Source organism: Caretta caretta, chromosome 8, assembly GCF_965140235.1.
Source record: "Caretta caretta isolate rCarCar2 chromosome 8, rCarCar1.hap1, whole genome shotgun sequence".
In the NCBI taxonomy this organism is placed as follows: domain Eukaryota; kingdom Metazoa; phylum Chordata; order Testudines; family Cheloniidae; genus Caretta; species Caretta caretta.
Genome location: NC_134213.1, coordinates 70,484,540 through 70,511,584, shown reverse-complemented (window position 1 = coordinate 70,511,584; position 27,045 = coordinate 70,484,540). Strand labels below are relative to the sequence as shown.

At 39.9% G+C, this 27,045-nt stretch overlaps 1 protein-coding gene across 7 annotated transcripts in view; it reads right to left on the bottom strand.

Annotated features, from left to right (window-relative positions):
• The window catches only part of OLFM3 (olfactomedin 3), a 132,127-nt gene that overhangs the window by 5,922 nt on the left and 99,160 nt on the right, over positions 1 to 27,045 (bottom strand). For all 7 annotated transcript variants that reach the window (XM_048861760.2, XM_048861761.2, XM_048861764.2 and 4 more), the window contains 3 exons: positions 22,284 to 22,430; positions 11,068 to 11,223; positions 7,601 to 7,820 (listed from right to left, as the gene is read on the bottom strand). In XM_048861760.2, coding sequence (XP_048717717.1) covers positions 7,601 to 7,820; positions 11,068 to 11,223; positions 22,284 to 22,430 — 523 coding nt within the window. The remainder of the gene's footprint in view (positions 1 to 7,600; positions 7,821 to 11,067; positions 11,224 to 22,283; positions 22,431 to 27,045) is intronic.

The following is a 27,045-nucleotide window of genomic DNA, read 5'->3' as shown; positions in this document are numbered from 1 at the left end:
CACCAATGAGTAATTTGAATTCAGAAGGAATGACAGAATGACAATGGAGGCCCCAAAGCACATCTCAACTTGAGCAGTGATCTTGATGGATCAGTTTGTACTATTTAGAACTACTTAGGGTTACTGCGTATAACCTTCATGGTTGAAAATTACTCTGAGAGTGCCACAAATCAGCTGACCTGCCAAGTTCTGATCATGGAAACAGAGTGAGGCTCTGGGCTCTCTGATTGGGCGGAGACAAATTGTGAGACCAGAGGAGGAAATTAATTGACAAAATATAAGCCCCATCTCCTCATTTCACTTCCATGAATCACACAAACACTAAATCACGTTCAATGCCTTTTTGACGAGTGGCACATCAGAAGAAAGGAGAATCTGATTAACAGAATTTAAAACAATGAAAAAGTAAGCTGCCCCTCTTCTCTGGGAAATATTGTACCTAGATCTCATCATTTTCTCCATGTCTTTCTTGTGGAATCTGATCCTGCAAACACATTTGCATACATGTAACAATGGAGCTGTAAAGATTTTGCAGGATTGGACCTTGAGGCAATCTGTATTTGTGTACATTGTAAAGTGCCAAGCCCACTGTGCTAAAACATTAGTTCTTTTTATTGAAATGTTGTTAATTATTATGGACTAATTTATTCCTAAGGCATTTCATGGCATTCTTTATAACAAGTTATTAAAGAATGAAATGTTATTTATACATTTAATGTTAAAATAATATTAAATATTAACTTTAACTTTCCCCTATTTGTCCAACTGTGGTGCAGCATTCTACAGGGATGTCTGCAGAAAGAGAACTGTTTTGATATGAAGCCTTTTAACAATTCATAAATGAAGCAAGATTAGTTTTGTTACATGGTTACAAGTAGTTCCAATTTTCCGTTCTGAGCAAAAAATGGAAACAGGTACTTTTTTATCTACTTTACTGTAAACTGTGATGATCTAATCCCAGCTCATTCTCATCTTCAGTGCAAACTCCCATAACTGTCCATTTGGCTGCATGGGAATTGTTCTTGAATGCGAACGTTGTTTGTGAGGGAATGGTGATATTAATGAACTGAAGATGCAGAATCAGTCCCATAAAATGTCAGTGACATGGCATGTCTGGGTTACATTTAGAAGATCATCTTTTCAACAGAAAATAAAACACTACTCTGTCATGTTATATACTGTAGCTGACTGATGTAAAAAACAAACTAACAAAAAAACACATGGCCTCTTCCACAGGCAGGGGCTCTGAGAAAGGAAAACTCCAAGAGTTTCCCCTAGTAGAATTTTCCTGGAATTATTCTGTGGGGAGGGGAGTGGGATACAGATTGCTGCTTTGTGCAATGGGCAGCGGTTCTGTCCCAGAACCCATCAAACCTACCAGGGCCTGCCACCTGTATCAGTTCTTCCTTCTGCATCTGTGGAGCCAAACTGCCAGGGAGTCTGCAGGTGGAAGCTGCCCTTAGAATCTGCCTTTAAGGAGAATTCCCTTCTGTGGATGGGAGCTGCAGAAGGATTAGTTCAGGCTCAGGCTGCATTAACTTTCTCGTGGCTTTCTGAAGTGCTTTCTGCAATGCTGTTTTTTGAGTCCAGGCCATGGGAAAAATGCTGCAGAGATGATTGAAATTCCCCCTCCCAGGATGGGGTAGATCAGTATATGGATCCCACTGGTCTTCTCTGGTTGGAAGTCTAATTGGACCCCTTGAAGCCAAAACAGGGGTTTCAGCTACAGCAGCTGGTAAAATTTCTAGTTCCTGTTTTAAGTTAGAAAGTGACCAGATTAAAAAAGGAAAGGAAATAAAGAGCTGGTAAAAAACAACAAAATGGGGAAAATGTCATGGCCCTCCTTCCCTTGAGGTGAAAATAAATTAAAAAAGAAAAGCTCTTGATCCAATTCATTAGATGTTTTCTGGATAGTCGGTTTCTTGTTTCCTTTGGAAACAAGATAGAAAGTGAATATTCTAAAAACAGTCCTGGGAGGCAGACATGCTGACAGCAGGGTGGCAAAAGACTAGATGATGGAAAACTCCTCATTGTTTTATCCCCTGCTATGTCCTTTCATCAACTCTGAAATGAATGGCAGACAGTAGCATCTACAACTATATTAGACATGCATGTTAATTGTTTTACTGAATCTTGGTGTTAGTTGGAAACACCTTGTTACTATCTTTTAAGTGACTAATAGTAATACCATAATAATACAGGATTTTTTGCATCACAGATTTATCCTGTGTCTATTTGTGATATAGCTGTGAATTCAGAAATATAGCTGGGAAAGATCAGTGAAGCAAAGAAACAATCTGCCACGTGAATTTTCTACAATAGTAGCAGTGGCTAAGAAATGTAAACAGCCCACAGATTATTTTTCAGGGCCAAAAGCTCCTTTTTTTCTGTCAGAAGAACAGTGTGACAATGTAGAAATAACTCTTGTCATGGTATATAACCTTTTGACTATACTACATCTCAGCCCTTCAGTTTCCTCATAAGCAGAAATACCAGATGATAGTGAGAAAGGAAGGTTTTATGTACTTCCATCCCAGCAAAGAAGAGAAAATTTTGGAACATTCTTGTGAGAGCTTGTTTGATAGATTTGCAGTACTTTTTTCAGAACAAAGATATCCAGATAGGTTTAGATAACAGCAGATTTTCAGGGTGAGATTTTTCTAAAACACTGAGTATTGGTCTAAATCTGCTTCAACTGGAAAAACTTTAATTGATTTCAATGGAAACAGCAAGGCCCATGCTGAGCGCATTTGAAAATCCCAAAGGTTATCCTAACTGAACAGCCAAGCCTTTTAATGTTTGTTCACTAAATGTGACTGTATAAGGAGTACAGTGCACCATCTCATGGGTGTTTGTGGCCTGATTCCCTTCTTGTACTAGTGTTACTCCATAGACTTCATTACAGCTGGTCATGATTTATGCTGGTTTAAGAAGAGGATCAGGGTACGGGATGAGGAGTGTATACTACCCATGAAGGAGTGTAGAAGTGGATGCACTATCCCTGCATGCTAGGGAATCCTGAAAAGCAGAATGCCTTCCAGAACTGTCCATGGGGTGATGAGACATTGCCAGCACCTATTCTGTATGTCACTAGAACATGTGGGGGAGGCTGGGAAGACCATTGAGCATGTGGCTGTTTTGAGGGTACACATAGGTGTGGGTAGCCAATGCTAATATATCCCCACAATCTCTGTGATGACTAGTGTTTACCCTGAAGATTACAAGTTATACCATATACCACAAAACAAAACAATCCCACTGTAATGATCATATAAGTCATTTTTAATTTTAAGTAAGGTTACTTTTTAGATGTATTGCTGAAAGAAAATGAGCCGAATACATTTAGTACAAGGACAGAATAGAAGTTTTCTTGGTTAATTAATAAATATTTATCTATTGAACTCTGCTAGTACCTAGTTATGAGATTTTCCTTTTTCTGTCTCAAACACAGTCGATCGGGCTTTTATATGCAGAGTGTTTCAGGTATTTATTTAGATACTAAACACTGACCTGAATTATTATGGGTAATGAACAGGGTAGAGGGAAGTGAGTCCACTTTTCAGTGTGTGCACAAGCAGTTTCCAGATGCTTTACTTCTTTTGTATCCTTCCTTAGGATAAAATTTGTTATGGGACTACACTGCAAAATGAAGAGCTAGAGACTGAACTCACCCTTTACTTAGAGTTTATGTATCTATTATCCTACTTAGCCCCAAACTGGGAAATACGATGGTCTAGTGGTTAAAGCCTACCACTGGGAGTTTAAATTCCTGGTTCTATTTTGAGCTTTGTCACTGACTCATTGTGTAATCTGTGGTGTAGTCACTTACCTTCTTTGTTTGGTTTCCTCATCTATAAAATGGGGATAATCATGCTTACCTCCCTCACAGAAGGCTGTACAGCTTAGTGTTTGTAAAGCTCCTCAGAATCTACAGGAATTGTACCATACAAAGAATCACTATTATCAATAAAAGAATCCTTTGCCAATGTTACCATCTCTTTTGTGATCAATATGATGGGATTTCTTTGTTGAATATGGTATCACACTTTCCTGGCCCCAAGCAAAAATATCAATGTCAAATTTTCCCTTGACCTTGCTGTATAAGAAGCTGGAAATGAGTCCAGCATGTATCCAGTCTAATAGTTTATTTCATATTTCATAGGCAACTGTTGTCTGAGAGAATATTGATTTACTAGACTAATCTTATTTTTAAAAATCTGTCACTACTAAATAGCGTTAATGCACAGTAGCTGATTAAATGAAGGTGATAAATCATAGGAAAGCAGTGTATTACTAGAGTAAAAATTGTCCCTATGTACAGCACATTATGTGCAGTACATTAAGGCCTACATTTTCTTGTGTGTATCTGACTTGCATGCGTGCCAGCTGAGGATTTGCACACACAAATGCATGCAAGCACACACACCCTTTTATACGCAGACAACAAAATGTATGCACACAAGTCATGCGTATGCTAAACTGCATGCACACTTCTGAAAATGTAGGCTATATTTATCAACTGCTGCAAAGTGACATTTTCCTATTCTAAGGAGAAGGAACAAGTTTCACTCTTCACAATGGCTGTGGAAATCATTAAATCTCAGTGAAAGTGAAATGACTGCTCACTGTATGTTAATGAATGTTGCAAGGGTTGCCAGTGCAGATGGAAAATTACTTTTAAGTGGCTAGAACTGTATAAATAATGCATAATATAACAGTTATATTACTGGAAAACACCTGCTAGGGAAAAGAAGAGGGAAAAAAAGCCATTACATGTGCTGGTTAGATAGCTATACTGCAAGATTCAACAAAAACTCTGCAATGATTCAAGCCCAGATCCTGGGTACAGTGTTGCTGTTCTGTCCTACACGGCCAGAGGATTCTGGTCCTAAGCGCAGAAGGATCCTCAAGTGGTGTGGAGTAGGCATAGCCCTTCAGTGCAATGGGCACGACTGGGGTGAAATGGGCGATAGCTGGAGTTTCCTTTTGCCCCCTGATCCCCAGATGCTGTATCAGCCTCTTGGGGCTATATACAGCAAGATTAACTTTAAGCTGATTTCAGGCTGCTCTAACTTGCATGTGGGGACTTGCCAGGAACACAGCCAGTCCAGGAATAGGGGAGCTCAAAAGCCACCTGAGCTGTGCTATGCTTTTCTCAGCCTTTTCTGAGCACCTGGACCTCTGAGAATTACCCCCATTGGAGCAAAGACAATTCTGCATTAGGATTTAAGAAGGCTGAAATCCTTTCAGTAGTTAGCCAGAAACCCCCTTTAAACTCCTTAAGCATGCAGGCACACCATAGGCCCTAATATGAAAACATTCGATGGTAAAGCCTTACTAGTGTTATTGTCTGGCATCATCATATTATTGAGGCTCAAAATGTAGTTGCCTGTGGACTAGGAGAATATGTGATTGTTACATGGCTAAAGAAGAAAGAGGGCTGCAGAGACATAGGTCCAGGGAGGTGGAGAGGAAAACAAGAAAGAACCCTAAAAACAGAGAAAGACATGGGATCCTGGCAGTAAGCAGAGGGAAAAGGAGCCCTGGGGAAATCATACAATTGTATCTATATAGGGAGATAACTGAGTTGCAGAGTTTGGATTCAGAATCAATCTGGAGATGAATTTCTGAGAGACAGAGAGAGAGAATGCGCACGCACAGATAAGAGGGGGCTTTCTGATCCTGTAGTGCAGTTTCATCCAACTTGCATACAGATACTAGCAGTAGGGTATGATTTTTAGTTCAATGTGGTGATGGTGTGTGTATTTGCTACTTTTATTTGATAGAACTTCTTCCCCTTCAATTGCCAATACAAAAAAAAAAAAAAAGTTCGTCCCCAGAGACTTCTTTATTGGTCAAGAAAGAAAGGAAGAATTGTATGTTAGGGAAGAACTCATGGGAAGAGAGTTAAGAGAAGGGATTTGACCTAGGAAAATAATTAGAAGGGAAGTAAAAGGTGTGGGAGGAACCTGTAGGAAAGACTACATAACTATAACAAGGATGATTCTGATATTCAGAATACCTCCCATTGTGCAATCAATTCATTGATTTATGTTACAGAGATTCACCACAAAAAAATGAAAACAAGATGACTGAAAAATATGGAATGCCAATTTTTTCTCCTTAATATTGCTTCAGAACATTAACTATCAAGACAAGTCGCTATTTCAACCAAATTTCTTGCTTGCCGCTGCATAGCAAAGCATCTGTTTTCCCTTGACTGCACATGTACATGTTCTGTCAGTGTAATAACATGCTATTATGTGTATGTATTGAGGGGGAGAATTGGCTCATAAGAGATTTCTGTCTGAGGAAATCTTTCATGTATTTTTGCCCATCACAGATGTGTAAAAAGAAGAAGCTGAAAATAAATAATTGAAGAGGTTAACCCAGTCTAGATGACTTTTTCTGTCTTTTTCCATTACGTCAAAAATGTACATCTTCTATAATAGGCAGCACCTCTTTCATATTTCAGATGCCACCCACCGCCTATAAAAGTCCACACCCAAGATTTGATAATTGAGAAACCTATCATAAGCCTGAGTTCTATTTTTAAGTGTTTAATGTTTTTTCATAGTGAATTGTTAGTTCTCATAAAAGGGGTCAGACTGAGAGAAGTGGAAGGCAAAGACTTTCAATAAATAATAATTCTTGGCTCCTAAACAGTACCTTCCAGCCAAGTATCTCAAAGTGTTTTGTCAGTTACTTTAATTGGAGCAGGCCAGGGCCTTTAAATCCTCAGAACATGCCTCTGAGGTAGAGAAGAATTAATTATCCCCTGTTCAGGATGACATTTGCAAAAAAGGCCTCTAATTTTGGGTGCCCAATATTAGACAACTAGTCCCTAATTTCCCTAAGCACCCACTGAAGCCAACGACTGGGCATCCAAAACTGAGACTTTCCCAAAGTCACACAGGAAGGTTATGGCATTGCTAGAAAAACACAAAGCTGTGCTGTCACCAATACCTTATTTCCGCTAAAGTAGCTGATAACAGTGCTAATTTCATTATGCTGCTCATCAGTGGATCACACCTAACCTATTAGTATTAGAGGCCCAAAGGTAATACAGTCTGAGAGGTCATTTTCTGAACTGGCCATTTGTAAACTTCAAACCAAGATTTAAATTTTGATGATGGTTTTTGTCATGTGGATATCTCTCCATTGGACGCTGGACAGAGACCGCCAACATATATCACACTGGCCACCAAAAAGCACCTGGATGGCAATCCTGGCCTGAGTTATATTACAACTAGTGTGAGAGAGGAAACAATCTTTGCATTCCATTAACAAGCTCATGAGCAATTCAATCCTAAGACCCCCCGTCCCTAGGATTTCCAAGTTGCCATCCCTTATAATTCTGCATCTTAACTCTTTCTGTTAACAATGGGTCAGAGTCTAATTTAAATAATACTGGTGGAAATCTAGAGTAACATAACAGTTGACTTCAGTGAAGTCACTCTTGATACACATTAGTGTAACAGAGATCAGAATCTGTTCCAGTGTGTCAAAGAGCTGAAAAATAGAGGATTTTATGTTTCTACATCAAAGCTCTAAAATATATAACTTAGGGACAAAATATGCCATGTAATGGTTAACTTACTGAGTTTTTTCATGCAGTCTCGAAGTCTGGTTTCTAAACTGAGCACCCTCTGGTGTAGTTCCTCATAGTCATAGGCACCAATTTCTTCCTGAATCCCGGTGAGAACTGCAGACAGATTCCTAATTTCCTCCTTGAACTGGGTGATTAACTTGGCATCCATTTTATACTGTTCCAGAACTGGGATCAATGGTAACAGCTCATCCATCTTTTCCTTCAACTCCTGCAAAAAGCAGTCAACTGGGCATTAGAGCAGCTTAAAGAGTTCAGTCCCCTAACACTCTTTAATATAATATTTTGAACTGATTAATAAAATGACTTTAATATTCTTATTGATTTTAGTTTCAGATCCATTACTAGTGTATCATGAAAGTCTAGCAAATTCAACAGTATGTGTTGGATAAAATGTAAAAGAGAATATTCAATTTCTACTGAAAGTACAAAATTCATTTTTAAAAGATTGGAAACAAATCTCCTGAGACCCGTCTTTCCCTGCACGTGATACAAAACTCCTGTTGACTATATTTTTCTGGAGAAAAGGTGACCAGGACTGACCCACAGTTCTAGGTGAGGATACAGCACTGAAACAGTGACATTATATTGTCACTGATTTTCTATTTAATTTTTATAAATATTAATATTTTATTTACTTTTTTTGACTGCCACTGCACTCTGAGCAGACATTTTCATGGATCTGTTCACAGTAATGTCTAGGTCTTTCTTTCCCCTAAGTGGTTAGAGTTAAATTTAGATCCCAACAATTATATGAGAGATTCAAATTATATTGGCCAACGTGCATTTGTCTTTAGTGATTTTTCACTGCCCAATCAACTAGTTTTGTTAGATGCCTCTGAACTTCCTCAAATTCTTCTCTAGCTTTAACTAACTTAAATAATTGTATGTCATCTGCAAATTTTGCAACCTCATCATTCTTTCTCTTTCCCAGACAACCCCTACTTAAACTTTTGCCATGTTGAAAATCGACCATTTATCCCCATTTATTGAATGTTTGTCTTTTAGCTATTTCTAATCCATAATGGCTATTTATCACTTGTCCTATAACTGTAATGCACTTAATATCTTTTGCCAGGGAGTTTGTTAAAATGAGTCTTAATACATTACGGCAACTGGCTCTTGTTCAGCCACTAACATGTAGATACCCTGAAAGAATTCTAGCAGATTAGAGATTTTTCTTTTATGGAAGTGGGTTTATCCTTTTCAGATGATGTACATGTAGATGTTTTATAATTCCATTGATAATTTAAGGAAACAGCAGGACTTCCATGAGAGAGAGAGAGAGAGAGGAGGAGATGCAAGCCTGGACAGAAGAGGGAGAAAAAGTGATGGAGATATAGGTTTGACAGTTGCCAGAACAGAGATAACAGAGGTCTTGGGAGCAGATGAGATCACCCGGAGGAAAGCATAAAGGGGAAAAATGAGGAGACCAAGGTTAGAATCCTGGAGAACATCACAAGACAGAAGAGAAGGCTGATTACTTCAGCATCATCTGTTAATTGTAGAAAGGAAATCAGGGAAGAGTGTAATGGAAGCCCAAGCAAGAGAAAGTGGATCGGTGACACTGTCAAAGGCAACAGAGACATTGAGGAGAGTTTATTTTATTATTACTGAAAACTATGCATACAGCAACATAAACTTACAGCAATTTAAAACACACATTAAAAACTTTCTCTGCCCCAAAGATTTTAATGTGTGAGCCCAGTTTTGCATCCATTGAAGTAAATAGGAACACTGTGACTGATTTCAGTGAGAACAGGATCAAGCCCTAAGAAATTTCAATGGGTAGAATTACAGAACTGTACTACCTTTGGTGTTTCATTTTTAAATTAACTTCTTAGTTGGAGCATCTTATCACGTCACTAAAGGAAGTGAAGATTTTGTGATCACTGTAACTATAATGATTCTTTTGATTTTATTGAATCCTTAAATCTCTTAAATCTATTATTACAAGAATGAATTCACATTGCAATAAAAGCAGGAAATTGCACCATTTTTGAGCTTATTTCTCCTTTGATTTGCCACATAACTCCCACCAGTATTAATAGGAGCAATGTGGGGGTATCAAGGACAGGCAAACTGACAATTTTTTGTGTCTCAGGAATGACGTACAGTACCAAAATTTTAGTCAGTCAAAATTCCGAAAGACAGTATTATTTTGACATTTCAATTACTCTTTAATTTGATTGTCTGTCTGTCTGTCTGTTTTAGTCTCCTGGCAAACTGTCAAACTGAAGCTGAATGTCCAGCCAATACAAATATCGAATATTTAAAAGGTTGGAGTAGTACAACAGGTTGTTGCCTTTGACAGCCAAATTGGACCTTCAAATTCTGGTATTTTGTTCCTCTGGAAAAAAAAATAACAATAATTCAAAATATATAATGGCACAACACAATGTGGTGTTATGGCAAATAACATTACAAGGGGTAAAGGTGAAAACTTTCATGAAGCTGAAACTGGCTGAGCAGAATTATACTCAGACTTTCAGCTAAACTGAGAATAATAAGTAAGAGATCACTTGGAGAGTATGGTTATTAGTATAATTAATTACTGAAACCAATGGGAGCTGTTCAGTGCTCAGTACCTCTGAACAAGCAGATGCCACTCAGGTGCCACTCCTTTTGAAAATTTAAGCCTATGCTTTCATGTTTCAGCTATCATGAGCACCTCCAAAAGACAGAATAAAATGTGCATCCTTGGGATATATTTAATGGACCCTATTTTGCATTCCTTGCACACTCAAAACTCTCCCTCATTAGGGCCCAGTACCTGCAATACTATATGTCTGTAACATTGTCTCCTTAGTATAGTCCAGATGGCTTCCTAAGAATAGACAATAGCTATTTCTAACCTCTAGCAACTAGATTTCATAGCAGATAGGGTGGCTAAAGTTTTTGTTCAGTGAAAAATTACTAGGAAATTTAACATGAACATTTTTTCTTATAGCACATGTGGATTAGAGAGGGGAGGGGGAACACCCCGAATAACTAACTCCCCCAATCTCTAATCAGAAACTTTTAGATCTTAATGCTATTAAGTACCAATTATAATAACTTCACTCATTATGATCTTTCTTCTTTTCAGTTCTACAAAATGTCAGACAACTGTAAAAGTACAAAACCCTCTGGTCATTTGCTATTAATTCCCTGGCTTCCTCATTTATCACCAGTGCTTGACTGCATATAAATCTCTCAATATGAACTGCACATTGACACAGTAAAATAGGATTCTGTTTATACTGACATTTCTCTAACGTCTTAATAATTAATGGTCACTCCTTATTACAGTTAAACTGAATAAAGTGATTATCATAATAAAAGAGGTTATATTGTGGTTCCTTTTCAACATTGCTTTTGTATAAGCTTTTCAAGCTGAGATCTTAGCAGTTCATGCATTGCTTTTTAGTGCATAGCTTGCAGCAGGCTTTCAAAATTATTATTAAAATAAAACTTACTTGAAAATGCTTTGTCATTAATGTCTTCCGATCATCTTCAATTTGCCGAAACTTAGCCTTCAGCCCTTTCATTTGTGTTTCCATTTTTAAAACATACTGGAAATCCCTCTGCGTCCGTAGGTTTAAAACTTCAATAGATTGGGACATATTCTGAACCTGTTAAAGAAGAACACTGGCTGCACTCTGTTTTTCTTTTTCTTGTATGTGTAGGTAAATGTCAAATGATAAAATGTCATGCCTCTGTCAATGCTTGAATTGTTAGCCATTGTTTACCTCAGTGGAGCTTTGAATTCATAACTGTACAACGATACAGAAAGTGGGCCGCAGTTTGGCCTTGGTCACACATGTAATCCCACTGAAATAAATGGGATTGTTCCACTATAAATTAGAGGGATTTGGCCCAATGTCTTTACCCATCGTATAATACCTTAAAAAAGAAAACTGTGCACTGAGTTTTGTGACAATTCAGCAAGGGGAAGAACTGTTCAGGGCAAGGAATCATAAAGGAGGTTTGTGATTCAACATTCCCGAACAAAAGAATGTAAGTATTCAATAACTCAGGAAAATGGGATATTGACCTGAGTTAACTTATAACTCCATGCCACTTCACTACTTAATCCAATTTATAGAAGATTTGGGGTGTGTGGAGGAAGAATGGGGTAAAGTTTTGATCTTGAATTTAAATTTGTCAAGCTTCATCAAGGATCTGAACTTATACTTAGCAAATGAAATGCATGCTGCCACCCAGACAGAGTTTGTACTATATAATGCAGCACTTGCTGAATTTTTTCAAGTGCTCTGTATACAGCATGTGGCTCTTAGAAGCAATCATTTTGCCCGGAACATTGTACTACTCTATTAAAGAGAATGGGCATGATTCTGATCCTTCACATAAATGAAAATCAGGAATAATTCTACGGAAGTCAGTGAAGTTACTTGAGTGTGAAATCAGTGCAAGAGAGATCAGGAGCAGGGCCAGTGGGTCTCCTTTAAGAGATATGTACAACTTGGGCTTTTGATAAATATGAATACAAGCTTTGAAGAGCCAATATTTTACACTCTAGTGATGCACTAGTTTAAATGTCAGTGCTTTGGAAAAACATGGTCTTGGGCTTAAGAGTGACATTTACTCAAACTAGATTTTTAAATTTTCAGGAGGACTACGCCACTGTTTTTGGTAAGTCAGCAAAATACCATATCTTAGGGCTTGATCCTGCTCCCATTGAAGTTAATGGCAAAATACCAGCTGACTTCAACAGAACCAGGATTGAGCCTGTAAAATGCTAGTGTGTGTTAAAAAAGCTTTGAACTTTTTTCGTTATACATCGAGGCCTACTTTAACTATAAATATCTTTACTCAAAGTTACCTATGCATGCTTCAGAAATATTTCCTAACTCTGATACAGATAATAAGATTTATTAAATTGACACCAACATTATTACTATTAGTACATTCCTTAGACTGTAACTTCTTTGGAGCCGGGACTGTCTTTTTGTTCTGTGGTTTGTACTGTGCCTAATACAAGGGGGTCCTGGTCCATGGATTCTCTATCTATTGTAGAGGCATTCCTAGATGCCTCTACAACAGATTTCAATCCAGCAAAGCTCTTAAGCATGGGCTCAGTTTTAAGCATGTGAACAGTCCCATTGGACTTGTGCTTACAGTTAGGCATATGCTCAAATGCTTTGTTGGATCAGGGCCAGAGTGCTCACCTAGCAGGTTAAAGGCTGTTAAGCTCTAAATGACTTGGACTATCCTACTTGCCTCTTTCAATGCCATATTGCTGAAGATGGGATCAGCAAAGATTACCGTTGTCAAGGTTCCTCCCCCACTCTGAACTCTAGGGTACAGATGTGGAGACCTGCATGAAAAAAACCTCCTAAGCTTATCTTTACCAGCTTAGGTCAAAACTTCCCCAAGGTACAAAATATTCCCCCCGTTGTCCTTAGACTGGCCGCTACCACCACCAAACTAATACTGGTTACTGGGGAAGAGCTGTTTGGACGCGTCTTTCCCCCCAAAATACTTCCCAAAACCCTGCACCCCACTTCCTGGACAAGGTTTGGTAAAAAGCCTCACCAATTTGCCTAGGTGACTACAGACCCAGACCCTTGGATCTTAAGAACAATGAACAATCCTCCCAACACTTGCACCCCCACTTTCCTGGGAAATGTTGGATAAAAAGCCTCACCAATTTGCATAGGTGACCACAGACCCAAACCCTTGGATCTGAGAACAATGAAAAAGCATTCAGTTTTTTACAAGAAGACTTTTAATAAAAAATAGAAGTAAATAGAAATAAAGAAATCCTCCCTGTAAAATCAGGATGGTAGATATCTTACAGGGTAATTAGATTCAAAAACATAGAGAACCCCTCTAGGCAAAACCTTAAGTTACAAAAAAGATACACAGACAGAAATAGTTATTCTATTCAGCACAATGCTTTTCTCAGCCATTTAAAGAAATCATAATCTAACACATACCTAGCTAGATTACTTACTAAAAGTTCTAAGACTCCATTCCTGTTCTGTCCCTGGCAAACGCAGCATACAGACAGACACAGACCCTTTGTTTCTCTCCCTCCTCCCAGCTTTTGAAAGTATCTTGTCTCCTCATTGGTCATTTTGGTCAGGTGCCAGCGAGGTTACCTTTAGCTTCTTAACCCTTTACAGGTGAGAGGAGCTTTCCCCTGGCCAGGAGGGATTTCAAAGGGGTTTATCCTTCCCTATATTTATGACACGCCCCCCAAATCTCAGCTAGGGTGTAACACTGGCTGGGATTTCTTCCTGGAGCTCTAGGAAAAACAGAGTTAATAAGACACATGCATCTCTAAATATACTACCAAGTACATAAAGACTAACAATATTTTCCACATCTCAAGGACGATTTTAACCAGTTGATTCTGGGAAACTTTCATGGGAGAGTGCATCAGCCACTTTGTTAGAAGCTCCTGAGATGTGTTGGACGTCGAAATCAAAATCTTGGAGAGCTAAACTCCACCGAAGAAGGTTTTTGTTAGTTTCCTTGACGGTGTGAAGCCACTTCAGTGCAGCATGGTCGGTTTGCAGGTGGAAACGCTGTCCCCAAACATATGGGCGTAGCTTTTCCAGAGCGTAGACAATGGCGTAACATTCTTTTTCAGTGACTGACCAGTTGCTTTCCCTCTCAGACAGTTTTTTGCTGAGAAACACTACAGGGTGGAATTCTTGATCAGGTCCTTTCTGCATTAAAACTGCTCCCACACCACGCTCGGACGCATCTGTGGTTACTAGGAACGGTTTGTCAAAGTCTGGGGCCCTTAGTACAGGGTCAGACATGAGTGTCGCTTTAAGCTTGTTAAAGGCCTTCTGACACTTTCCGGTCCACTGAACAGCATTTGGCTGTTTCTTTTTGGTTAGGTCTGTCAGTGGGGCAGCGATTTGGCTGTAGTGCGGTACAAATCGTCTGTAATAACCGGCCAAGCCTAAGAAGGATTGAACCTGTTTCTTTGACTTTGGGACAGGCCACTTTTGGATAGCATCCACTTTGGCCTGTAGGGGGCTGATAGTTCCTTGACCCACCTGGTGTCCAAGGTAAGTCACTCTGTTTAGGCCTATTTGACACTTCTTAGCCTTAACAGTTAGTCCTGCCTCCCTTATGCGCTCAAGGACTTTTTGTAGATGTTCCAGGTGGTCTGCCCAGGAATCCAAAAATATGGCCACGTCATCAAGGTAGGCGACTGCATATTCTCCTAATCCCGCTAGGAGACCATCTACAAGTCTTTGGAAAGTGGCGGGTGCATTTCGCAGCCCGAAAGGGAGTACATTAAATTCATACAGCCCGAGATGTGTGATGAAGGCTGACCTTTCCTTGGCAGATTCATCTAGCGGTACCTGCCAGTACCCCTTGGTTAAGTCCAAGGTAGAGATGAACTGGGCCCGTCCCAGTTTCTCTAATAGTTCATCTGTGCGTGGCATTGGATAGTTGTCTGGGCGAGTTACAGCATTTAGCTTACGGTAGTCCATGCAAAAACGTATTTCCCCATCTGGTTTGGGAACTAGAACCACTGGAGATGCCCATGCACTTTCAGAGGGGCGGATTACCCCCATCTGTAACATATCCTGGATCTCCCGTTCTATAGCAGTTTTAGCTTGAGGAGACACCCGGTAAGGTTGGACCCTAATTGGGTGAGCATTACCTGTGTCAGTGGAGTGGTATGCCCGTTCAGTCAGTCCTGGGGTGGCTGAGAACGTTGGCGCGTAGCTAGTGCACAGCTCCTGGATCTGCTGTCGCTGCATACGCCCAAGGGTGATGGAGAGGTTCACCTCTTCCACACCACCAGCACTTTTCCCTTCGTAGTAGACACCTTCAGGCCACTCAGCATCGTCTCCTCCCTGGGCTGTAAACTGACAAACCTTTAATTCTCTGGAATAAAAGGGCTTTAGAGAATTAATATGGTACACCTTAGGCTTCCGGTTGGAGGTGGGGAATGCTATGAGATAATTAACAGCTCCCAGGCGCTCCTGGACCGTGAATGGCCCTTCCCACGATGCTTCCATTTTATGGGCCTGGAGCGCCTTTAAGACCATGACCTGGTCTCCTACTTTGAAGGAACGCTCTCTGGCATGTTTATCATACCAGGCTTTTTGCTCTTTTTGAGCATCCTGTAAGTTTTCTCTAGCAAGGGCTAAAGAGGTTCGGAGGGTGTTTTGTAGGTTGGTTACAAAGTCCAGAATGTTAGTTCCTGGAGAAGGTGTAAATCCCTCCCATTGCTGCTTCACCAACTGCAATGGCCCCTTAACCTCACGGCCATATACAAGTTCAAATGGGGAAAACCCTAAACTGGGATGTGGTACAGCTCTGTAGGCAAAAAGCAACTGCTGCAACACTAGGTCCCAATCATTGGAGTGCTCATTTACAAATTTACATATCATGGCCCCCAAAGTTCCATTAAACTTCTCCACCATGCCATTTGTTTGATGGTGGTAAGGAGTGGCAACCAAGTGATTTACCCCATGAGCTTCCCAAAGGTTTTCCATAGTTCCTGCCAGGAAATTAGTCCCTGCATCTGTGAGGATGTCGGAGGGCCAACCTACCCTGGCAAATATGTCTGCTAGTGCCTGGCACACACTTTTAGCCCTGGTGTTGCTTAGAGCTACTGCTTCCGGCCATCGGGTGGCAAAATCCATGAAAGTCAGTATGTACTGCTTTCCTCTGGGTGTCTTTTTCGGAAAAGGACCCAGAATATCCACAGCTACTCGCTGAAATGGAACTTCAATGATGGGGAGTGGCTGGAGAGGGGCTTTGACCTGGTCTTGGGGTTTTCCCACTCTTTGGCACACCTCACAAGACTGGACATAGGTAGAAACATCCTTGCCCATTCCCTCCCAGTGGAATGATCCCCCCAAACGGTCTTTGGTCCTGTTCACCCCAGCATGGCCACTAGGGTGATCATGGGCTAAGCTCAAGAGCTTGGCCCGGTATTTAGTTGGAACTACCAACTGTCTCTGAGGATGCCAGTCTTCCTGGTGTCCACCAGAAAGAGTTTCCTTGTATAAAAGTCCTCTTTCTACAACAAACCTGGATCGATTAGAAGAGCTGAGAGGCAGTGGGTTGCTCCGTGCCGCCGTCCAAGCTCTCTGGAGGCTTTCATCTGCTTCCTGTTCGGTCTGGAACTGTTCCCTTGATGCTGGAAACATCAGTTCCTCATGGGATTGTGGACCTAGGCTTGGTCCCTCTGGAAGCGATATAGGGGATGGAGCTGTTTCTGTTGACTGTGAACCGCTCTCCGCTGGTGCACTATGTTGGGATTCAGGCTCCGGCTGAGCCTCTTGTGTAGGGTTATCGGCTGCTGCCAGTTCAGGTTCGGTGGGGCCCTCTGGTGTTGAGGTTGCAAGTACTGGATTCAGTGCTGACACGGGGTCTGGTGTTGGTTGTTCGGCTGGTTCTGGTTCTAGCACTGGTTCCGTCTGGGTCTCTGGGACTGGATCCACTACTGCTGTTGCAGACATTGGCCTGGGGTCCGGGTCCATCACCTCTGACTGGGTCCTGATAGAAGTTTCCGGAATAGAGCTAGGCCTCACGGCTTGTTTAGCCTGGCTGCGGGTGACCATTCCCACCCTCTTGGCCTGCTTCACATGATTGGCCAAGTCCTCCCCCAACAGCATGGGGATGGGATAATCATCATAGACTGCAAAAGTCCACATTCCTGACCAGCCCTTGTACTGGACAGGCAACTTGGCTGTAGGCAAATTGAAAGAGTTGGACTTGAAGGGTTGAATCGTCACTTGGATCTCTGGGTTGATTAAATTGGGGTCCACTAAGGAAGCATGGATAGCTGACATTTGTGCTCCGGTGTCCCTCCACGCGGTGACCTTCTTCCCGCCCACACTCACAGTTTCCCTCCGCTCCAAGGGTATCTGGGAGGTATCTGGGCCTGTGGACCTCTGGTGTGATTCCGGTGCAATGAACTGTAATCTGTTGGGGTTCTTGGGGCAGTTGGCCTTTACATGCCCCAGCTCGTTACACTTAAAACATCGTCCAGCTGACGGGTCACTGGGGCGAGGAGGGTTGCTGGAGAACGGGGTGGTGGGACGATAAGGGGTCTGGAGGGTTCTTTGGGAGGTAGGTGGGGCTTTGGGCGGCCCCCGGTAATAGGGTGTGGTCTGGGGTGGTCCCTTCTGGTCTCTGCTCCAACTGCGACCAGTTTTCTTCTTCTCTGCCACCTCCACCCATCTGGCTCCAATCTCTCCTGCCTCAATTACAGTTTTGGGTTTCCCATCTAGGATGTATCTTTCTATTTCCTCAGGAACACCCTCTAAGAATTGTTCCATTTGCATTAGGAAGGGCAAATTTACTGGAGATTCAACACTTGCTCCTGATATCCAGGCATCCCAATGTTTCACAATGTGGTAGGCATGTCGGGTAAATGACATGTCTGGTTTCCACCTTAGGGCTCTGAACCTCCGACGAGACTGCTCGGGAGTTATCCCCATTCTGACTCTCACCTTGGATTTAAACAGTTCATACTTGTTCATGTGTTCTTTAGGTATTTCATCTGCCACCTCAGCTAAGGGTCCACTGAGCTGCGGCCTCAGCTCTACCATATATTGGTCAGTAGAGATGTTGTACCCAAGGCAGGCCCTTTCGAACTTTTCTAAGAAGGCCTCAGTATCATCACCTGCCTTGTAGGTGGGGAACTTTCTGGGATGGGAAGTGGTACTTGGAGAAGGATTACTAGGGTTTGTTGGGATATTCTGCTGAGCCTTTATCTTCTCCATCTCCTCCACATACTTCCTCTCTTTTTCCTTCTCCTCCAGTTCTTTGTCCCTCGCTTCCATAGCTCTCCTGTGAGCAGCCACTTGGTGTTGTTCTGCCTCCCTTTCTTGTTCCTTCTTCAGCCACAGGAGTTCTATCTGTCTTTCATGTTCCCTTTGTCTTTCCTCAGCCTGAAATTTGGCTAATTCGAGCTGTAGTCGAGCCGCGGATTTTGCCATTCTAACCTCTCTGTTTTTAACTAACTTTACACCCGAGGTTTAGAAATAACAAACAAAACGTGGCTGTAAAATTTTGCTGTGCTGGAATAGAATACCTATTCTCTGATAGTGACTGTCAGCCTACAGAAAAAGACAATTCCCTTGTCTCTGCTCTGGGCCCAAATTAAAGCAAAAAACCTCCAACTACTTGGAAACCTGCTTACCCAGCCCAAAGAAAAAGCAAATGGGTAGAACACACACCCCCTATTTACTTTTAGGAAGAAAAGAAAAAAAAACCTCTGGGTTGGAAGACTGTGAATTTCCTTGCAGGAGTTAAGTACCCTGCCTCCAGGCAAAGAGAACCTGCAATTCACAAAGATAATCCCCTTTTGTCTCTGCTTGGCCACAAAGCAGAGAAAAACCAAGCTGCTTTCAGTTTCAAAGCTGCTTTCTGGACTTCCTTTCCAAAGGAACAAAAAATTCCTTTTTAAAATCTGTATTTCTAGTTAAAAAAAAATCTCAACTGGATCTCAAAATGATTTCAGGTTAATCCCACCACTATGCCACCATGTCAAGGTTCCTCCCCCACTCTGAACTCTAGGGTACAGATGTGGGGACCTGCATGAAAAAAACCTCCTAAGCTTATCTTTACCAGCTTAGGTCAAAACTTCCCCAAGGTACAAAATATTCCCCCCGTTGTCCTTAGACTGGCCGCTACCACCACCAAACTAATACTGGTTACTGGGGAAGAGCTGTTTGGACGCGTCTTTCCCCCCAAAATACTTCCCAAAACCCTGCACCCCACTTCCTGGACAAGGTTTGGTAAAAAGCCTCACCAATTTGCCTAGGTGACTACAGACCCAGACCCTTGGATCTTAAGAACAATGAACAATCCTCCCAACACTTACACCCCCCACTTTCCTGGGAAATGTTGGATAAAAAGCCTCACCAATTTGCATAGGTGACCACAGACCCAAACCCTTGGATCTGAGAACAATGAAAAAGCATTCAGTTTTTTACAAGAAGACTTTTAATAAAAAATAGAAGTAAATAGAAATAAAGAAATCCCCCCTGTAAAATCAGGATGGTAGATATCTTACAAGGTAATTAGATTCAAAAACATAGAGAACCCCTCTAGGCAAAACCTTAAGTTACAAAAAAGATACACAGACTGAAATAGTTATTCTATTCAGCACAATTCTTTTCTCAGCCATTTAAAGAAATCATAATCTAACACATACCTAGCTAGATTACTTACTAAAAGTTCTAAGACTCCATTCCTGTTCTGTCCCTGGCAAACGCAGCATACAGACAGACACAGACCCTTTGTTTCTCTCCCTCCTCCCAGCTTTTGAAAGTATCTTGTCTCCTCATTGGTCATTTTGGTCAGGTGCCAGCGAGGTTACCTTTAGCTTCTTAACCCTTTATAGGTGAGAGGAGCTTTCCCCTGGCCAGGAGGGATTTCAAAGGGGTTTATCCTTCCCTTTATATTTATGACAACCGTGCTGACCCTTCTTAGTATAAAAGGGAGGTTGCTGGCAGGATATCCTTCATGATCATGAGCTTTGGAAATCACTTCCAGATCTGTTATCCTTCAGGATATGCTGCAAGGCACTTTTCCTCCAGCCATTTGAGGAGAGGATGGGTTGAGAGTTGGAGAAGTTTTTACATTTGAGATTTTATTATAAAATTCAGCAATGTAACAGGTGGCCAGACTGTAGGATATGTGATTGTTTATAGTTTTATCAGTAGAATTAAAATACATCTATTCAACTGTAAATCATTAATAGAAAAAAATCACTGAAAGATTAAAAGAAATGAGTTTCAAGTAACTGACTGAGCATATGTAGAACAAAAGACAGCCCATTCCCATCTTTAAGACAAGGACACCTTTAATTTGTGTGTACTTTATGTATCTTTCATCAGTGTTAACTTTATAAAAATCAGACAAAAAATGTGGGAAGAGGTGACACATTTCCAGACATGAAGCTGAAGTAGAATATTTTGTTGTTGTTTTTTCAGAGAGTTTTGCATGTGCAATAATTTTATGCCAAAATTAACTTTAACTCATGCACAGTAAATGGGGGAGGGGGAAGTACCACTAGAAAATATTAGGCCCAATCTTAAAGATCTTACTCACAACTTGCTCAGGCAAAACCCCTTTTGTCCAGCCAGTCTAATGGAGGTGGGAGAAAAGGGTGATATTCCTTCCGTACACTAACATATATAACCTTTGAGGTGTTATCCATAGTTTCAGTTGGCACCCCATTGTGATGACGACTGTATCATACTGCATCTGGTTATTACAATCCTGTAACATATTGTGGATCTGATACAGTTTGATTTTACTTAACCTACCACCTCATTAAAAATACCTTAAAAATAGTGTTGATAGCAGTGTAGATTAACTAGCAATAATTAGCCATATACATTTTTGTTAGAAAGTACTGTTAATGGAATAAATCCATATTTTTGTCTTCTTTTATGTTCTTTCTAATCACTGAAGCCAACAAAATAAATCCTTTCAGAGCTATGATAAAACTTGAAATGTTTCACTTTGCCAGAAGCCACTTTCCCACAGAAACTGTAATAAACAGCAATATGTGGCTTTATTGATGTAGTAAAATGATTGTTTGTACCCACATTTGCCATCATCTAGTGAAAAAAAATAATTTGTAGAGCTTAAGCCTCCATATAGAAGACCCCAAATTATCAAAGGGCTAGTTGTGAGAGGGTTGGTGCTGTGGACTTCAAAAAGAAAAAGAAAAGATTAAAAACCTTATTTATGAGTATTTTAATGTTTGAGAAACATGCCAGAGTAAAAGCTCTGGAGAATGAAGTCCACACCCCTGACCGACATAAGTTGCATAGACAAAAGTGCTGGTGTGGACAGCACTGTGTCAGCAGGAGAGGTTCTTCTGCCAACATAGCTAACATCACTTGTTGGGAGTGGTTTAATTATGACGGCAGGAGAGCTCTCTCTTGCTGGCAAAGAGTGGCTACATATGAGACCTTACAGCAGCACAGCTGAAGTGGTACAGCTGTCCCACTGTAATGTCCAGAGTGTAGACATAGTGTTAGTATAGGTTTGACAGCAGTTCTCTAAACTTTTCTTGGGTTTGATCCTTGTCTTTTGTTCCAGCTGCTGGTGTAGCTCCTGTTGGGATTCCCTCCGAGACCTCTTTCCACTTGGCTTCCCAAAAACTCAGTTAGACTCCAAACTTTGTCACTCAGGTATCTTTGTTTGACATACAGCATCTCTAAGATGAGCTGTTCAAGTTCAAATGTGGGGAGGGGTGTGTATGGATGCAGGGTACATCACAGCTCCAAAGTTACACAGAAACCATCTTCCTTTATATACATTACACATCTCATTGCATTTACTATACATTACATTATGAAGGATACCCTGCCAACAACCTCCCTTTTATGCTTAGAAGGTTCAGCACGGTAATCTTTGCTGATCCCATCTTCAGCAATATGGCATTTACTTGGTTCTCTTAAAAAAAGAAATCTGGGAGGCAGAAATGAGAGAAAATGCAGCATTAAGCTGCTGGATCAATGACTCAGGTCAGCAGAGCTGTGTTGTAAAGAAACCAGATGAAGTGTGGTTAGTGGTGGAAAACTGGGAAGGGGAAATAGAGAAATAACATTGATAGGTAATCATTGAATGCTGTATTTATTATTTTAAAGAGGGAAAGGAGCAGATTACTATGGAAGTCTTAGTGGACAAAAAGAAGGGATACATTTGGGAGACTTACCTTCTCTAGCAGTTGTCTAAGTTGTCTGCTTTTGGCGTCTCTTGAACATAAATTTTGCTCTGGTGCAACTACAGTACAAATGCATCGGCCATCTGGGTCTTGGGCTGAACTATACACTTGCCATCCTTCTTTGGGGCTAATTTGAGTCTATAGTAATAAAACAATAATAAGCAAATGCAAAGGGAGTGAAATAGCTGATATTCATGAATGACTTTTTGGTTTTTCAAATTCTTAAAACAAAATAGCTCTATGTAGACAGACAGACACACACACACGAATTAAACTTAAGAAAATATGCTTGCACAGTTACATACCATATGTGTTCACAATGATCTTCCTTTTAATTATCTTTTATTACCCCCTTAATGGATGATTGATAATTTTTCATTTTTCCAAAGTTTTCCATTATACCTGACTCCTTGTTAATAGTTATTTAGAAATATTTGACAGCCCTGCTTAATTATCATCATATTCAGTCTGGATGAGAACAGTTTTCTACTTATGATTCAACACAAGTTCATTGATTTCATTCTTTGTGGATAGGGTGTTATAGTTTTCCATGAACAAAGAACAAATATGTCCTTTCTTACTGGATGACTTTTACTTGAAAGAAAATAACAAGATAGAAAGGAACAAATATAAAGTCCCCATGAGAAAGCACAGTAACAGCATCCATGCTGACCAACTCTCAGGCCTAAAAACAAGTTAGAGAGGGCCCACTTTACTTTTAAAGGTGCAGTACACCAAAAACAGCCTTGCAGTTACATAGCTATAAACACCAATAGCAACAGAGAAGCCTCAGGGAAGTACAGCAAAGAATCTGTTTAGTTTAGATGAAAGGGAACAAATTTAGTCATTAAGACTGTAATGTATGCTGGAAATTCCTAGCACATTCTGCTTTCAGCAGTCATGGTAAAACTCAAAAATTCTCCTAGTCTTTTATGGTTTTTTTTTCAGTGGTGACCAACATCCCCAAGCTCTATCTGCCAGTTTCCCTAAATCTTTGAAAGATGATTGAAAGAGTTGGTTGACATGCATTTAACAAGATGTACAGAAATTTACAGAGGTCAAGATGAAAGAAGGAAATAAAAGAATCTTGACGATGAAGGAATTTCAGATGATAGAATTAAATCTGTTAATAGAATTAATGTTCTTGAGTATTGGTTTTAGAGATGACTAGTCAAGATAAAATTATGCATTCTTCTTTTTATATCTAACATATACAATTTTGGCTACTTGATTTCAAAGCTCAGAGGCTAATGGCTGCCACCAGAATAATTTCATTTTGGCACAGTGTATGTGAGCCACCAGTTATATTATAAAAACTTAGTTAACATCAGTGCAAACAGTAATTATTAAAACTGGCAAGCATTAATATTGATGCTTACTGGCCTAAGTACAGTCAGCTATTGCATAGTTCATCACTACAGGGCAGATACAGTATCTCTCTAGAATGAGTTTAGAATAAAAGGTGAAAGAGTATTCCCTGGTGATTCTTCTCTGCATGTCATCTTAATGCAAGAGAATAGAACCACCTCTTTTCTTCCAAAGGATTTCTGCTGGGGTCACTGAAGAAAGCAGTGACCTCTCCTTCTGTAGAGTTAATTGAAAGATCAAAACTGTAATATTCCCCTGTTTTGCTAGGAAAATAAAAGCCTATAATTTAAAGGGATGGTAAATGGAGGACAGCTGAACTTGCTTTAGGGTTTGCTAGAAAGACTTATCTAAGGTTCATTGCTAAATCATGCCAGTTTTATGATGTTCTTCTAACCTTTATTTTTTTAGGGCACAGGGAATCTAGTTGAACAGAGATGGTGAACAATAAAATCTAAACAAAATTACAGCTGCAGGGACAATTTAAACTGGTTTTGAATAGCAAGTAAAATTGTAAGCTTGAACAATTTATGCTTGTCAAAGCAGTTAACCCTTACAATGTTAGCTAATTTTAGGTTGGTGGCTTCTATGATTTTCCATAGTCCTCATACCCAGATATTGATGTCATGTAGCAGTACTGCAACCAAGTTTATGTCAAAGTTTAGGACTATCTGTAGAACCCAATGTTAGCTCCTATCCCTTCTGAGGCACAGGAATTCTTACCCCTAATGTACAGATACACTGCAATCTTTGAGCTTAATTGAGAGCTGATACTGGTATAACTCAGGAGTTACTCCATTCATGTTAATGAAGTTTCACCAGTGTAAAATGATGAGACACCAGAATCATGCCCAGTCTATAGTAAAAAGGATGTAATTCGGGTTGTATTGTCCAAACAGTGCTGTATATGTTCTGCTGAAACCACACATTTCAATCTCATTTCCTGACAAAAAGCATGTTTACCCAGGGACAAATTTCCTTACCATGTGGTGTTAGATGAAGAGACACTTGTACAATCATAAAACCATTTGCCATTCGATTTTTTAAAAATGAAGTGTTCTACACTTTTCAGAGTAGCAGGCGTATTAGTCTGTATCCACAAAAAGAACAGGAGTACTTGTGGCACCTTAGAGATTAAATAAATGAATAAATTGGCTAGTCTCTAAGGTGCCACAAGTACTCCTGTTCTTTTTGTTCTACACTTGTGATGTATATCTCACAATGAGAAACCCTCAGGCACATACTAGAAGTGCATTGTGATTGTTTATCCATGCTTACATGAATGATGATATATTACTCTACATTTAGGCTCCATTGCTTTACTGTATTCTGTTTTTCCAGGATTCTTTCATTCAGTAGGAAAGAAATTGCTGTCATGAGAGGGTATGGATGGAAGTATCTATCTATCTATCTATCTCTGTGACTGTGAGTGTGATTTTTACACACATCTGCGCTTTTATTTTATTATTTTTTTGTTCTTTCTCATTTAATCCCACCCTCCAGCAGAAGTTGCTCTGCTTCCCAGAGAAGGCGCTAGAAGGCATCAACATCTTATGAAAGATGTTAAATCCAAACCCCAAATGCAGGCTTACCACTGACAGGTCTTAGTAAGCGGATGAGAAAAGAAATAACCAAGCCTCAAAGAGGAGAAACAAAAATATTCATGTTAGTTCTTAACAATCTTATGAAAAGAGAAAGGAGCCCCTGCAAAAGCTAATATTTCATGTTATCTTGGAATAAAGGCAGCTGTGCTATAGAATTCCAGTACTCAGGTCCAAAAGGTTTCTTTTTCCTTTACACTACCAGATATTTCAATAAGAATATTATAGCTGTGTTCATTGTCACCACTGTCTGGGCAAATGCATGTCATTGAAATACATATAATTCCTATGACTAGTTGTGTATAAACATTATGGGCCAGATTTTCTTCTGGTATAACTCCACTGACTTCAACAGTTATTCCAGCAGAGAATTTGGTCCTATCTTTCCCCTTTTATAATAGTCTTTTTCAGCTCAGGTGAAAAGAAATCATTAAATATACAGGAGATGAGGAGTTTTTGTTCCTGTCTCTCTTGTATAAAATGTACAATTTTTCAAATTTTGTGTGGAAAGTTTTATACATAACAAGATTCAGTTTGAACTGCCGATTGCTCATGAATGTATGTTGGTGGATTTCTGAAGATATGTTGGCAATATATGCGCAGGTGTCAAGGGTTAGTACTGAATTCACGGCATATAGGGCCTTATCTCATAATGCCGTATTTTAGAAATTACATGCCATAGAAATAAGAAGATGGATAACAAGATGGAAAAAGCAGAAGAAATTCTCTTGACTATGATATGCTACAGAATATGATTTTTTTCCACCTATGAATGTTACAAGGCTGTTCTGCTTTGGATATAAGGCTTTTATTCCTGTGTGCTAGCTTCACTGACACTTCTATTACCTCACAGCTCACTAAAGCATGAAACAAGCATGGTTGCTCCATCTTAATAAGAGCAAGCAGTGTTGTTAAAAATAATGACAATGCATACATGATATGGTCCAGAGCCTCAGTGGGTTTAAAATCAACAGAACTTCACTGAAGTCAAGGGAGATGTCAATTTACACTAGCTCAGGATCTGATCCTGCAAATAAATGTGTGTGTGTGTGTGTCTCCCCGTCAACTAGTCAAGCACAAATGTATACTTGGATGAAGGAACCCATCTGACTTGTGGGTGTCGGTAGGAATTAGAGACATGCCCCATATAGTTCAGTGTGAAAATTAGTTATATTTTAAGAAAAATTCAGGATTTCCCCATTCCCCCATAACATGGTGTTGTACTAAAACAAAAACTCATTTCTTTAGGATAACAATACAATGAATTTAAAAGTAACAGTATTAAAAACTTTGTATGCAATATTTTTTTCCTACCCACATACAATCAGATAATTAAATATTGATCAGTTAATTAATCACTTTTAGCTACAACTGAAATTCAGTTCTGAGAATAGTAAGCTGTTCTACTCTGATTTCATTTACACTGAAATTACACAGATAGGATTTCTCAAATATTTGGTAGAATACATTTTGTTCCAACTCCATTTGCTCTTCTACAAATGCTACTGTAAAGGTCCTTGAGTTCACCTGTCCGATTGAAATATGAATCTAATTTTTAGATTACATGTAGAAATTCAGAGAAAGCATTAATAACACTTTTTTTCTTTAGTTCTACGTAAACAGAGACTACTGTATGTTGTGTTAAAATTTACTGACATATGAACATCAAATACAAGTACTGGAAGATTTTAACTAACCTAACTACTAATTCATCATCTCCATTATTTCCTAATCAGCCTGCATAAGAGTCCTGTGGTCAAACTGAAAAGTACCTATTTTCTTTTCTT